At 39.8% G+C, this 16,725-nt stretch overlaps 1 protein-coding gene across 1 annotated transcript; it reads left to right on the top strand.

The window, feature by feature from the left end:
• Positions 1-512: 512 nt before the first annotated feature.
• Positions 513-11,166, top strand: pde11al (phosphodiesterase 11a, like; the record flags this gene model as incomplete). The annotated part of the gene is made up of 20 exons (XM_079227328.1): positions 513-1,289; positions 1,913-2,071; positions 3,284-3,373; positions 3,551-3,691; positions 3,848-3,912; positions 4,089-4,209; positions 4,402-4,477; positions 4,567-4,634; positions 4,794-4,886; positions 6,259-6,309; positions 6,417-6,563; positions 6,655-6,762; positions 8,026-8,135; positions 8,220-8,310; positions 9,046-9,146; positions 10,029-10,106; positions 10,208-10,271; positions 10,431-10,505; positions 10,672-10,755; positions 10,876-11,166. 20 exons carry the CDS (start codon positions 513-515, stop codon positions 11,164-11,166), a joined length of 2,790 nt encoding a protein of 929 aa, XP_079083454.1.
• Positions 11,167-16,725: the final 5,559 nt, after the last annotated feature.

Genomic DNA, 16,725 nt, shown 5'->3' with positions numbered 1-16,725 from the left:
ACACTGTACCTTCCAAAATAGCACATACTCCTGTACACAACTGTGCTTTGCTTGCACTTTTTTTTTTTTAAATGCAGCTTAAATGAAACATTAAATTCGTGCTCGGTTTTGATTGGAGCCCTGCTGAGGGTGTCTCTGGTGGTATAGAATAAAGAGAGCAAGCGAACAGCCTCCCCTGCAGTTTTTTTTTATTTCCAAGGAGAATATAGGCGCTGTGTTTTTCTACACCTCTGAATAGTAGTTTTCCCCACAGACGCTCCATCTCGACTTGACTGACAGCTGTAACGTCTCTCGGTTATCATCGATCCGATCTCAAATAAACTGAATCTGTTAGACTCCTTTTGCTTTCAGTGTATCAGGAAAGAAGAATGTCTCACAAAGGGGATGAATGAATACATGTTTTGAGAACATCACTTCTCTGAGAAGCTCGGCTGCAGCATCACCCCGTCATCCACTCATCTAACTGTTCTCTTGCATTTGAGTCTCATTTGGTCCGCGCAGCAGCTTTCAGCATGACATCGTTTGACTTCTCGGATATAGAGGCGTTTTTGGACTGCCACCCAGACCTCTTCGAGGAGTACCTCGTTCGAAAGGCGAAATGTGATCAGGTGAGCAGATGGCTGAAGGCGCATCAGCCGCTAAAAGTGTCCACAGCCGAGGAGAAGCGTGGCGCTGCCGCCAGGGACCCGCTCTGGACGAGCAACCCGGACGGGCTCCGGCGCAGATCGTCCCACATGGAGCTGCGACGGAACTTCGCCCGGTCCAAAGCCACCACCGCACACCGGACCTACGACGAGCGTGTGAGTCTCAGCGCACACGAGTCCCAGTCCAGCATGCGGCGCCGTGCGCTCCTGCGTAAAGCCAGCTCCCTGCCTCCGACCAGCGCGCACATCCTGAGCGCCCTGCTGGAGTCCAGGGTCAACGTGCCACAGTACGCTTCCAGCGCCATCGACTACAAATACAGACTTAAGGAAACCAACGAGAGGGAGTTTTTCTTGGAGTTAGTGAAAGATATCTCCAATGACTTGGACCTGACAAACCTCAGTTACAAGATCCTGATCAATGTGTGTATCTTGGTGGATGCAGACAGGTGTTCGCTGTTCCTTGTGGAGGGACCCGCGCACAAGAGGACACTAGTGTCTAAATTCTTTGACGTGCACTCTGGCACCACTGTCAGGCCATCATCCAGCACCCTTAACTCCAATGAAGTGCAGGTGCCATGGGGGAAGGGTATCATTGGATATGTGGCAGAGCATGGGGAAACTGTAAACATCCCAAACGCATATGAGGTGAGCCTGGTATATGATGAATATTCAACTTAGACCTAATTTAATACAGATATACAGTCAGTGAAGCTATTCATTTATGATGTGGGGATCAGACGCTTTCACTATTGGATGAAAACATTCCTATAACAGTGTCCATATGTCCAAAAAGAATGGAAGAAATTGAAATCAGCTGTTTCTTAAGCAGAACTCTGCACAACACATCAATGAAATGGAGAACGACTGTAATTACTTCAATTGTATCAGAATAAAAACACATCATTATATCATGGCCCTGGGCTGCATGGGAAGCTAAGGCAACATGATTATGCCGATCCCCCTGCGGTCTATTACTGCAATAGTGTAGATATGTGTCAGGGGCATCATAGTTTTTTTTCTTCTGCTTATAGTAAAAACATGAAGCCTCCTGCAGAGCCGTGAATTTAATCAGCCAAACAAATGTGCCTGGGCTGCTTTATTATGTGACAAAATCACATAAACCCCAAATATTTTGTAGCATTATTGTCATACTGGGAGTACAACATCAAATGTGCTGGTTTTTTACTGGGCACTGTGAAGTTACAGGCTGTTTTTGTGTTAATCATGCATGTTTGATATATGTGCAACATGTGTTTATGTGATTGCAGGACCACCGCTTCAGTGATGAGATAGACAAGTTAACAGGCTACAAGACTCAGTCCATCCTCTGTATGGCCATCTGTAACAGTGATGGGGAAGTCATAGGTGTTGTACAAGCAATCAACAAAAACCCCAAGGGCACTCCCTTCACCGAGGATGATGAGAAGGTGAGCTTCTGTCTCACGTCCGTGTTACAAGGACATTTTCCCATTCACAGGCATTTCATCCGCTTTTTAATATCTTCAGTATTATTGTAGTTGGTTTGACCATTAAGGGCATTTCAGAGGTGGAGTTACAATTGGATTCTTGAGGAGCACACACACACACACACACACACACACACACACACACACACACACACACACACACACACACACACACACACACACACACACACACACACACACACACACACGTACCACTTATTAGACTGAAACTCGTGAGCCATGCAGCTAAAAGCCCTGTTTGTCCTGTGTATCTTCTTAATGGCTGTGGAGAGGGCCAGAGTGTTCCCTCGGAAGCCAAACGCAAGAAAAATGAATGGAGGTCAACCTCTTTTTCGAGTGTGGAGCATTAAATATGTCTAGCTTTGCAATATATACGCACACTTAGGAAACACATTTTGAGAGGATACGCTTTAAATTGCTCCCTGAGCAATCTGCTTGGAATGGGTTTGCTCGGATCTGTGTGTATTATTTTTTTTTTTTTTTATGTTCCAAAGCTTAAATATATGCATTTTCATTCTGCAGTTTGATGATGAGAAAATGATATATTGTGTATTTTGTTTATGTAAAAAGTACTGGCTTCTTTTTTTAGTGCGTAGCCCGACACTAAACAAGACAGTAACATTTAACACACACTTTGGAGTTAGTAAAATAAATCATCAAACTGTTTATGTTTATTCACCTTTCAGTTCAGCTGAACTGAGATGCAACAGTTTGTCCACAAGGTGGCATAATAAAGTTGTGGAAAATCCTTTTTTCACTCAATCCATTTCCTCCATGGCCTCTACTTCAAAGAAATGTTTTAAGTTTGCAATAATTTAAACACTTTTTATCATCCAATTTTATTGTATAAGAATCCAAACAAAACTCTAAATAAAGTAAAAGTCACTGCTTTTATGCTACAAAGACACTGACATCTTCATCTGACAGCTTATCTCGACATTTTAGGGCGCTTGATGTCTCACTAAAGTCCTTTTTTCTCGAGATCAATACTTCATTAACAAGGAATCTATTGGAGAAAATGTGTCCATCATGACTTTCTTCTCCCATCCCCACTCACTCTTTTATTTTATTTTATCCAGTTTTATACCCTTTTGTTTAGCATACAAATAGCTCACATTATTATTGATTATGCCTTTTGGTATTTTTGCTCAGGTTCTGCAGATGTATCTCCCATTCTGTGGAATATCGATTTCCAATGCCAAGTTGTTTTCAGAGTCTCGCAAGGAGTATGAAAGGAGTAGGGTAAGAGAATGTAAACTGTGCATTTATAAAACGATCTTTGCTTGTTTTATAGACGCTGGAGAATCAGCAGTGGCATTACGTTTTTAGACTTCAATGAAAATATACAGATTTCAACATAAGTATTTTGTAAATACTGCAATGCACCTATGTCATTAGTGACCTTCCTCGCCGCCGCAGGCTTTGCTGGAGGTGGTCAACGACCTGTTTGAGGAGCAGACCAACCTGGAGAAGATTGTTAGGAAGATCATGCAGCGAGCGCTGACCCTGCTGCAATGTGAACGCTGCTCTGTGCTTCTCCTCGAAGACATTGACTCACCCGTAAGCCTCTTCTCAGATTTTACGTCTGTTCTTTTCCAGCCTCACAAATTCATTTTATTTAACTTTTTCTATGAAGAAAATGTAGCTTTTCTTGTGCAAAACTCTCCTATCGTTGTCGCTAAACATCATCATAGCTGATACAAGTCTCTTCTATAGGTTGTGAAGTTCTCCAAGACATTTGAACTCATGTCTCCCCTGTGCAACATGGACCGTGACATCAGGTGAAAGGGACATCATGAAAAAGAGTTATTATTATTCTAGGGGGCGATGCCAAAATAGCAACACACTCCTTCAATAGATACATGTGATGTGCATTTATACAAATCCATAACACTCTCGATAATTACTGCTGTCGGACCTGATTATTGTTTCCTGTTTGTGTTATTGGGCACATCAGCATGGAGAAGCTATCGTGCTCTGATTGGCTGATCAATAACAGCATTGCTGAGCTGGTGGCTTCCACAGGGCTGCCTGTGAACATCAGCGATGTGTGTCAGGACCCACGCTTTGATGCTGAGGTGTGGACACAATAGTCTGCATGGACACACACATGCTTCAGGCTGCACCAAGTCGACACACCAAGATACCCAAGAAAAACAAATATATGTGTTTTAATTAATGCTCCAAAAATGTGGGCTTGAGCAAGTCTTTAAAATATAAATTTCTCAAACAAACCCAAACTCCATTGTCACAATCTCCTCTATTTACAGGCTGATCAGGCCTCAGGATTTCACATCAGATCAGTGTTATGTGTCCCCATCTGGAATGGAACTCATCAGATAATTGGTAAATTGACGAGAAATAACCAACTTGTCCTCACGGGGAAATCTGTTTTCCTGTTAAAGTCCATGTGTCCATGTGTGTCATTTCTCCAGGGGTCGCACAAATTCTGAATCGCCTGGACAGGAAGACGTTCAACAATGCAGATCAGAGGCTGTTTGAGGTTTGTTTTTAAAGCTCGAATTACAGCTGTTCCATCAACTTTAAGTGTTCATTGTTGCATTGGATATGCAATGTATGACAATACATTGTCATAATGTATGACCATTTTTTTTAAGGTTTCTTTTGTGTGTTTTTTCTCCGGATTTTCCTTTGTGTACAGGCATTTGTGATATTCTGTGGACTTGGAATTAACAACACTATGATGTACAATCAAGTTAAGAAGACGTGGGCCAAGCAGTCTGTGGCACTGGATGTAAGCACTGCATCATATTGATTACAGCAAATTTAACTTTTTTATTTTTTACCATAATTCCACTTTGTGAGACATAAGATGTGAAAATACATAGGACTTTTTTTTCTTCTCTTTTCCCGTCATTCCCGTCTCTTTAAAACGTGAAATAAATAACACAGAGGTAAGATTACAGAGATATTAGAGAAATACATCATCCACTTCCCACCAGTGTTTAGAGAACTTGACAGTCAAGCCTATTCTCATATCCAGCGATTCAAATACAAACGCTTTGAGACGCCCATCAGATAGCAACGCACGCTTTAGCGCTTCCACATAACTACAATGTAAACCCATCCATTATTAGACACTCAGAGGAAATTTTAAAGTTATGTTAGGAATGTTTTACATGTTTTGCGTACTTATATTACATTGGTTGCATTTGACCTTGTTTAGGTTGTTGTTTTAAGCCCAACCATTGTGTTTTTCGCTAACTAAACTAAGCGGTTTTGTTGCCTGAACCTAAACAGAAGTTTTTATTTGAGTTCACAACATTAACCACGGGTTTACTGTGACTTACCGTGCGCTGGGCTAAACAGTGAATTAGAGAATGTCGCCAAAGGGGTCTGAACAAAGCGTCAGTATGTGACGAGTTGAACTGAGAACCAGTTGGTCAGTCATGTGAATGTATTGTTTACCAATATTTAAATTATATTGCATTAAAACATGCTCTAAGCTGAATCTGTCTCTCATTAAAAGTGCTTAATGAAGTTTAACAATCACTGATACGATGAACTTTGAAATGGGTGTATTTTCATAGACTGATGTATGGAAAACATTAGGTATTCTGTTAAAGAGTAAATTAAAACAATTTAAATGATTTTAGCGATTTTTCTTACATCTATTCAACGTGTATGGGGACACAATAACTGAGGAAAGTGGTGTCACTGATTAATTAACTGAGGCTCTGTTGCCTGCTATCTAACCTGAGCAGTTACTTTATCCTCAGCAAACATGGTTCTGCTTCTCGACCATGAATATTTCAACTGCTTTCAATAATTCATAATAAATGCATGCGCCGGTCGGCTCAGCTCTCATCAAAGGCAACAAGGCAACACTGCTGTACTTCTGTCACATAATCTTTGCTGTTTCGTTAAACACCGAATGGATTTCCTTTTCTGTCAGGAGACCCAAAGTATAGCAACAAATTGGTTTTGAAATTACTTCATTTGATCCTGATTACATAACAAGAGAGGTAGGAAAAACAGGCATTCAAATCCTTGGATCATTTATTATCTTCTACAACAGCGTCTTTTTAAGAGTTGGTCTTATTTTGACTTCTATAGCATCGGAATCTTTTCTAATATCTCAGTACATGATTCATATTTATTTTCAGATGTTGTCCTACCATGCTACCTGTTCCAAGGTAGAAGTCGACAGACTCAAGGTAATCTCAGAAAGAAATGTAAAAACAGTCTGCAACATGTTTTAGTGCTTTGCCTCCTCCATTGCTGGCACTGTGTGATTGACAGCTCTGTCCTCTGCTTCCCTAAGGCAGCGAAGATCCCCCTGAGCTGTGAGTTAGGCATCGATGAGTTTCACTTCAACGACTTCTCTTTGGACAATGACGCCATGATCACAGCGTCGCTCCGAATGTTTCTGGAACTTGGTGTCGTCCAAAAGTTTAAAATTGACTATGAGGTGAGGCCCTTGTATATGTGTGTGAGGCGCTACCGTCCACAGTGTATATGGTGCATGTATATCACTTGTATGTCTGCTTTTTTTCTTCTAGGTTTTATGCCGCTGGCTTTTGACTGTGAGGAAGAACTATCGAACTGTGGCGTATCATAACTGGAGGCACGCCTTCAATGTGTCGCAGTGCATGTTTGCTATGATCACAGTAAGTTTCAACATCTCCAACTTCTCTCATGCCAGACTTTTAGTTTCATTCTCCACAGTCAAACTGCCATGAGAAAAACACGTCTCTGCGGACCTAGTAAACAGTCACTAAAAAAAAATCATTAAGAGGAAACATCACAGGAGAAACATTCAGTGTATCTCCTCTCCTCTCCCATTGCATCCCATAATACTCTATTAAATGGGTGCAAGGCAAAGCAGCGCCGCTGTGCCTGTTTTCGAACAATTTTTATTTTATTTTGTTTGAACGTTTCCTTAATTATCTCCAGAACCACATCGTTGTTTAACTTCATTTAAAGTTCTACAGTTCCACAACCCTTGTGAGAAGATACATATGGTGTAAAACATAATTAAAGTAACTGTTAAGTTTAAGTATTTACGTAAACTCAGCCGACTATACTGCTGCTCCGTCAGCTTGCCGCGACGGCCGTAAGGTTTCACTAAATCCATGATAAATACCCTTTACAAAGTCGGATTTCCCTAACAAACACATCTCAGTAATCGTACAGGCTTGTGGGAGTCTAACAAAGCAATCAAAATCCTTACAAACTCAATATTAGTACCTGTAAAATCACAAATCGGCCGGAGGTTTCTTTTTCTTCTTCTCTGTCTCACAAATCCGCTTCCTGTGACTTACGTGTACCCCCCACATTTCTAGAAACACCTCACACAGCAAGGGGGAAGGCTTATGCAAATTTTAATACCCAGCAGCCTCTGGTGAGACAATGTATTGTCATAAAACAAGTAACCTTTCTATTTTTGAACCAAACGACACAGTTTATTTGACTAAAACACCTTCCCAATATATCAAAGCTTGGTTTTACAGTGGTCTGTTGCATATTCTGATTATTTAGGTCCTAAGCTTTCCAAAAAGGTGTCCTATTAGTATTTTGGATGTTGGTAAGGGCCTGAACCATGGAGTTTGTAAAAGTTCAGCTACTTTTTTGGGGGGAAATCTAACATAGATCATGCTGGACATTAATAGTTATGATCAAAATGTGTTAAAAAAGTTTTTGTTTTTTTTAAAAATATACATTTTATTCACAAATAAATTCTGAAAAAAATTATATAAAATAATACAAGTAATATAACTCATTTGGGGTTCATACGACTACTTGAATAAAATAAAGACGTACAAAAAGAACATATACGAGCCTCAGGTTTCAAGAGGTATGAATAAATAGAGAATGAAAGCTGCTAGAAAAAGAATGGGTACGAGTGTGCCGATCTGCTTTTCTTTTGGCAGACAGCCAGTTTCCAGGATGTCCTCTCAGAGGCGGAGATACTGGCACTGATGGTCGGCTGCCTGTGTCATGACTTGGACCACCGAGGCACCAACAACGCATTTCAAGCCAAGTAAGTGCGGCAGGCCTACAGTATGATGACCAACATGTGTCTGACAGGTGTCTGAGAGCTTCACTGCTCTGTTTTGTCCTGCAGGACCGGTTCTGCTCTGGCTCTGCTGTATGGGACGTCCGCCACCCTGGAGCATCATCACTTCAACCATGCAGTCATGATCCTGCAGAGTGAGGTCAGACCAGTATTTCTCATTTCATTACAACGCTAAAATAATTTGGAATAATTTACTGTCTTAGCTGAGCTATCCTTAGTTAGCTTTCCTTTGATGTATAACATTTTGTGAATGATGTTTGAATTGTAATTTAGATTAGCCAATTAATGTGATCTTTTTCACTGTTAGAGAAGCATAAAATGCAATGCTACTAACAGCTTCAACATCATATCATGGTGTAATTTAATGTATATTTTCTTGTCTGTATAGTTATGGCTCAGTGCCACATTGCAGCCGTAAGCTAGTTTGCAACACATGTCCTTAGTTGGGCGATATCACATGAAAACACAAATGTATGAAATAAAAAATAACTCCATGATCATCCTTGAGGTTATGCTGGGTCACTCGTTGGAAACATTTCAACATTTGATGTGTCTTTGAGCGCTGGGCAACCAGAAAGCCACTGGTGTGCAGTAAGAGTTTAGGGACGGTGCGGGCGGCGACCACCGGCGACGCCAAGAGACTGCTTTGATCAGTTCGGCCATCAGGAACTGTGTTCTGTATTGATTTATTTGAACAGAGGACAGAGAAAGTCTATACACATTGCTAATTAGCATTGATAATGGGAGCCGCATTTGACAGTGAGCGATGACTTTACCAATTGGCTGCAAGGAGCCACTATTTTTGCCACTATTACTCATACTTGCCTGCTTTTGTGTATGCACCTATATGCTATTGTATTTCTTCTTCTCATAGGGTCACAATATCTTTGCAAACCTCTGCTCTAAAGAGTACAGTAACATGATGCAACTATTGAAGCAGGCGATTCTCTCCACAGACCTTACTTTGCACTTTGAGTAAGTGGTCTTTTTATTTTTTTTATATTTCATATTTTGTTTAGGTATTTTTACAGTTTAACAAGAAATACGTCCTTCAAAAGTAAGAAAGAATAAAAGAAATGAACCACGCATCTGTCCAAGAAGGGCGAGTAAGTGGTCTTTTTAATGGATTCAGAGCTGAAGTACGACATGATTATTATTTTTTAAACAATGTATTTATTTATTTTCAGTCTGCAAGTCACATCAAATTGAATATCAACAAAACAATACACAGCAAACATGTTCACCCTGTTCCCCCTCCCATAATAATAAAGTAACTAAATAATAGTTAAGTTAAATTAAAAACAGATAATAAAAAGAAAAAGAAACATACACATTTACAAACTGAATAATGGGTGTTTTTTGTTGTTGTTTTTCCTACTAGTCAATAATCATAATCAGACAGTTATCCTACTCCCCCTGAGCCTGTTCTTGCTGAAGCAAGTCACCAACATTAGTATTCTGCCTTAAGAAATACCTAAAAGGTCCCCAGATATTATCAAAAACATTTTGTTTACGTCTAACAATATACATCATCTTTTCCATTGACATGTTTGAGGCCATTTCTTTAACCCACATACCAATTCTTGGGCCATCAACACTTTTCCAATTAAGGGTAATTATACGTTTAGCTTGCAATATACACATATCTATGAATCTGAACTCTTTGCTTTGTAGAAGTGGAGTACTACATGATTGGTAAAGAGTTAAAACTGAAGTAGATAATTAGATAAACTTCTACACGTAATTAGAATAATCCACATTTAGATTCCTGTGCTTGTGTGATGAAAACCGTCTTTGAGTGTGTTATTTTGCTTTATCACATGTTCTGTATCCTTGACGGTCTCGTTGCATTGTCAGGCGCAGAACCAAGTTCTTTGAGTGTGTTCTGTCTGGGGAATTCAGCTGGACAGATGAAGGACACAGAGAAGTCCTCAGGTTTCTAGCTTTGTACTAAATAAAACTTATTTGTGCCCAAATCACTATAACTGTGGAGAGCCAAACAAGTAGCTCGAAACACGCTGTGATGTCATCAACAGGTCCATGCTGATGACAGGATGCGATCTGGGCGCCGTCACTCGTCCCTGGAAGATATCCAAACAGGTTTGATGTTTCTCAATTCAAGTGGAATTTGATGTAAAAAAGTACCTGCTTGTATGTTCTATCATACTGGAAATGTTAGGCTCTGGAAATTTGCATTTATAAAATACTGAAATGTTAGTTTAATAATGAAATAATGATGGATGGCATTTGTGTCACCAGGTTGCAGAGCTGGTGACGAGTGAATTCTTTGAACAGGGTGACAGAGAGAGGTCTGAGCTTAAGTTGACCCCAGCGGTAAGTCAGCACGAGTCTCATTGTTAACTAGGATTTCTTTCTCTTTTCCGTCATATTTCTATCTATCTACTCTCAAACCATGTTCTTTATGTGCCCATTTTTTATCAAATGATTTATGATGAATGTTTTTGGTCATGGATAACAGAAGAATATCACCTCTCTGTAGGCCATATTTGACCGCAATCGCAAAGATGAGCTACCTGTCTTACAGCTGGAGTGGATAGATGGGATATGTAAACCCCTTTATCAGGTGGGTAAACCGTGGTATCTAAAGTTCAACCTATACTGTGGGTCTCATTTTACAATTTAAACAATAAAAGCATTATTTGGGAGTTTGAATATCAACTGTACTCTCCTGTGTTGCTCCCAGGCAATGCTGAAGCTCAACAGGAAGTTGCAGCCGATGGTCGATGGGATAGATGCCAATCGAATCAAATGGCAGGAGCTCTGCTCATCCTATCAGGAGACACGGAGAGCCTCAGTGTCCAATCCGAGTGGTATATCAGATCAGAGTCCTGAGCCCCACGAAACTGCAGATACAAACCAACACCTAGACTCCACAGAGACTCTGAAGCCCGTTGAAAACACAAAGTGTGGGTCAAAGTCTAAGTGCGGTCAGGATCTGAGCAGCAGAGTAAGCCAAGGTTCCTGTGATGGTTAATCAGCATCAGCTGGAAACAGGATATCTGCAGGAAAAAAGTAAAGCAAGCTGAGTGTTGAGTAAATGTTTCTCACATGGGACTCCTCCCATACCCTGTGATTTTACAACACATGCACTACCCTGAATATTTTTTTACAAATCTGGGTAGATGAAATGCAGTTTTCATCTGCTGAGCACATTGCTTCTCCCAAGTGTCACTGTGTTAAAAACTCAGGAGTGTGATTATCCATGTTGGTCAAACTATACTTAAAGGGCAGTTTCCCATTTCTTTCTTTCTTTCTTTCTTTCTTTCTTTCTTTCTTTCTATCTCTCTATCTATCTATCTATCTATCTATCTATCTATCTATCTATCTATCTATCTATCTATCTCTCTGAAGGCTTTAAACTACTGAGATGTATAAGAGTGAGAGGCTACTGTTGAAACCAAAGAGGGCCACTTTCTACTGTAATGTTTTGTCTTGAGAACTGCCTAAAATCCATAAGCCAATCGGAACGCCTTTACAAAACAGAAAGGAATCACTGTGATTTCTCGAACATAAAAACACAAATTGCCATTATGAATGTCGACCGGAGCATGATCTTGTTCCTGAATGTTCTTTACTGTCTTACCTCAGTTGCAAATCTTTGGCTGCATGGCATTATTTTCTATGTTTGTAGGTTAACCAAGCCTTCGGCCATCTACTTCTTCTGTGAATTGCATGAGAATCTTGTATCTCTATGTTAATGAATTAGGTAGATAATGTGAAAGGCAAAATGTTAATTGATTGAGGAAAGTCATTGATACAATTTTAACGCTTCAGGCTGATTGTATGTGTGTGTGTGTGTGTGTGTGTGTGTGTGTGTGTGTGTGTGTGTGTGTGTGTGTGTGTGTGTGTGTGTGTGTGTGTGTATGTTGAAAACTGCATGTATCATGTTTGATGTTGATACTAGACATTATCTTGATGCCTTTGACTGCCCTATGAGATTTGCTTTGCATGAAATCTATGGAAGGGATATTCTAAATATTGTTACGTACGGATATTGTCACTGTATCGTCGTTGAGAACAGAGAAATATTTCTATTTTCGATCACAGAATATACCAAAATTATACCCTCATTATTTTTCATACATCAGACTCTGTATTTATGCAAGCTGAAATTGGCATTTTCTCCTGCTATTTATAAACTGTCCACTAAAAGGACACTATTAGACAAGACAAGAAAGTGCTACAGATAAAAGGGAGTAAATCAATTTCCATCTGGTTTTGTGAATAAAATGCTGTGGCATGGCAACTGATTATTTATTGTATTTTGTGATTTATGCATTTATATAGATTTCCATGGCTATTGTTCACAAATAATTAAGGGTGCTTTACACGAGATACAGAGCCTTACTATAAGAAGAACACAACTGTTTGCTATGTGAAGATATAGTGGAGCAATGTCTATCGGAGCAGTGAACTCCTCTGTGTGAGTTGTTTTCCGAGCTTCTCCTCGCTTTGTTGACATATATTTTAGTGCATGTTAGTGCATGTGAGCATCACCCTCTGGCTCTGCACCGCACTGTGCTCATACTGCAGCTAAGAATGCCTTCTCGACTGGACTCTGTGAATACACACTCACAGTCACAAAGTGATTGACAAGACAAATGAAATACATCAATGAATAAAGAAAAAATAAGAATTGTACATGATGATGTTATAGACCTCCTAAAGTAAAGGACACATCGGCTACAACATATACAATGCATACCATGTTGTAAGGACAGGGCGAAGGCCAAGGGGGCATTCAGCCTGTGCTCTCTCCAGAATCAGCAAACGTGAGGCGACGAGGCTGAAAAGCTGAACCAACATTCTGCTGCTCTGACACCATCAACATTGAGACAAATGTCATGCAACCATAGTCACAAACAGATGATTCAACTCGATGCACTGTGTCTGTGACAGACTGCCCTCTTTATTTATCAGATGTCAACATCTACATAGTGTATTATTTGAATGATTATCAAAAGTTTAAGTTGAAAATATTTCTTCTTATTGTGTGTGTGTCATACTGGATATTGATAGTTGTTTGTGACTGAAATGCAATATTTGCATTTCGGATGCTCTGCGCCATCTGCTTTGAATATTCTTCAGGGATGGAATTGTATAACCTACTTATGTATTACCCAGAGTTTGGAGCCTCGGGCTATTAACACGGGAGCAAAGTAATGTACAGCTTTGGACAGCAAAACTAAGTCAAACCCCAAAAAGCGCACCTAAAAATAAAATCTATATACGTTTAAGTGTCCACTATATTTGTTTATATTTTCAACACTCTATCTTGCCTTCAGACAGTTTTCTGATGGGGTACTGAGCTGAAAAGGAAACTTATCTATACAACTAAATTTCATTACAGTTCCCTGTCGGCAAATATTCTAAATATAGCGTGTACTAATATTGATCTTTTTCGGTTATCCTTTCTATTAGCTGGCGAAAATATGTGTTGCTGCTGCCCTCGTCCACAACAGCAGCCTACATTGCTTCGCACCCATGTCTGTAATCCTCTTTAAAAACCCTGAACTAGATAGATAGATAAATAGATAGATAGATAGATAGATAGATAGATAGATAGATAGATAGATAGATAGATAGATAGATAGATAGATAGATAGATACCTTATTAATCCCCAAGGAGAAATTTCTTTCCATCCCTTTAAGAACAGTGTGCAATATCCATAAAAAAAAAAAATGCTAAGCAGCACTTCATAAATCATCTCATCATGGAGTTAAAAGAACCAAACTCATCTGTGAATAAAATGTCCCCAGTGGTGCTTAAGGTAACTCATCCACGAAGCCAAACACAAAACAAAACACAGCCACATCCTCACCAAGAGCACATTGTTGAGATAATCGTTACATATTCATACAGTCTCTTTTAAATCCTGATATGTGAGCGTTTGATGTTGATTTTAATAAGGCAGCGAGGTGAGGCAACAGTAGCAGCAACAGAAATGTGTCAAACTCAGTGCAGCTCGACGCGCATGCTGCCGCCAGCTGCCAAACCATAGCCGAGTCGGGCCCTAATCTATAATTTAACATGGATTGAGTTTATTCTCCTCAGGGTCGATGAGCTGGGGAGAGTCGGATGGAGAGAAGAGGGAGAGCCTTCCAACCTCGTTTTTGATACAGGGACACAGTCTTTGATCTCTCTCCCTCTCTTCTCTACTGTTTTTTCCCCCTGTTTTATCTCCCTCACACACAGACACAATGTCCTTCTCTCCTATTCAGTCTGACACTTCATGCAATATGTAGACACTGACAGACAAAGCACTACATGACTGAGTGAGAAACAAACACCCTGGAGATACTTGTGTAATGATCTCTAAGATATTCATCCACCTAAATTGCATCCTGAGCGGAGGTGTCAAGTAACGAAGTACAAATACTTCGTTACCTTACTTAAGTAGAAATTTTGGGTATCTATACTTTACTGGAGTATTTATTTTTCAGACGACTTTTTACTTCTACTCCTTACATTTTCACGCAAATATCTGTACTTTCTATTACCTACATTTTAAAAATAGCCTCGTTACTATTTCATTTTGGTTTGTTTTCACTCCGGCTTATAGGCTACCTTTAGGAAAAATGACTCCATGTCAATTTAATAGGCCTATAATTATTGTTAAGCACTGCATTAGCATTTTTCTTTCAATGAAGTTCCACTTAAATGTTGTACCTGCTGAGAAATTACTTAACACCTTTGATACTTTTATTTTTTTTTATATATATCATTATCAGTCATAACCAGTGAACCAGTCATAACCTCCCCTTATTGAAGTTCAACAAAGATCCTTTAAGTTCAACTAAACTGACTGGTAAAACACCATCATTAAAATGTTTTCAAAGTCCAGCCATTATAAAGGATATTGAATAAATATAAACATTGTATACATATTGATGCATTTGCTGTCATCTCTTTGAATCCCCTATGGCTAACGCAGTCTTGTGGTCATTTTCGGCAGGTCGCGTGGTTTGCGAATTGCTCACAGTGCTGAAATGTGCGCTCAGAAAAAAAAGAAATGTGCTCAGTGCTGAAAAAAATTAGAGGGAACATTGATCCTGAGTCATTTCTTATCAGGCTGAGAATTGAAACCAAACAATCAGAATGAGCTACAGTAAAGGTATTAAACACTGTGTGAACATAATCACAGTAATGAGATCGCTCTTTACTGCCGCGTTGTATTTCTGGAGGAAATGTCCTATATCTATATTTAGCAACTAGACTGTGGCGAGCAAAGCCATGCAAATGTAATAGTGTGAAGCAGACTATGAATATTAATACCTACTTTCAATACTAATGGTAATGTAGCAGGAATAGCTTTGTGTGTGCCTCATGCTTATTTAGTTTGTTTTGTGTATCTATTTTTCACGATACAACACTGAACGTCTATTATTAGTTTTTTTCAAAGAGAGCACTGAGCACTGTGATGGCGTCAATAAGCCCATATTGAGCACATCAACTGAAAACTGCAGGGCAAATAAAACCTGTAAGGACTTTAATGGCTGTAAGTATTTTTCCATCTAATTCATATATTTTGGAGTTCAAACACATTGGAAATGTTTTTCTTCTCTCCAATATGCAAAACAAAGCTAACTGTGGGCTCGTTGATCCGTTGCAGCACAGTGGTTATACATGTGACGGTGATCTGCATTTAAACTTCCAGCAGCAGGTTGTTATAGACACACCAGAGGGCTTTGATCATTGCATAGTGAACGGGGAATTAACCAATCACTGTGTTCCAGATGGTGTTTTGCAGAGCCAAGCCTGATGCAGGAAAAGTACAAAAGAAGTGAATGATGGTCATTATGAAGTACGGTGAGTTTTAACCCCATGATTTACTGTGAACATGAATAGAGATAGTTTTCATCCCCGAGTGCACAGAGACCGTCACAGCCACCTTAAAAACAGGCCTTTGAACATTTACAGCTTGTCGTTATTTCATTCTTTCTCTGACTTCTCATAAGTTGTCCAGAACAGATGCTCGAGGTTGATTATCCCGGCAGATAAATTAAGATGTGCTGTACTGTTTAACCTTTAAACCAGCCACTGGAGTCAGTCAACACCACTTCCCTTGATGAGATGCCTCAAACCCTTTTGACAAAGAAGAAATATATATCTGCCCTCCTCTGTCTGCCCTGGACGGACCACGGCTCTCTGTGAATCCCACGTGGAAAGACACGGGTCTTATTTGGAGGCACTGTCGCTGAGTCAGTAGTCACATGATGACTCGGTGGATATTGGTGCGTGTTTGCTCTTTACTGCACTGCCTTGTCTGGCTGTCTGTCATAATCAAAGCATTCTCAGTGTTATGACATGGAGATGAATAATTGATTCATGCAGGCGGCTCACTGGTTATGTAAGCATCAGACAGGACTGGAGTCTGACACTAGCTGCAAATGCAGACAGAAATGTTACAAACGGCTTGTTGATATGTGCTGTGTGTTTATTTAAATCAACTTGATTGGTCTGATTATAATGCACTAAATAATGAATGTATGGATGTTAAAGACAGAACATTGCAGATGTAGTTTTGTCAGT

The sequence above is a fragment of the Taurulus bubalis genome, assembly GCF_910589615.1.
Source record: "Taurulus bubalis genome assembly, chromosome: 12".
NCBI lineage: Eukaryota > Metazoa > Chordata > Actinopteri > Perciformes > Cottidae > Taurulus > Taurulus bubalis.
Note: the sequence above shows the minus strand (reverse complement) of the source record. Positions and strands in the feature narration are given on the sequence as shown.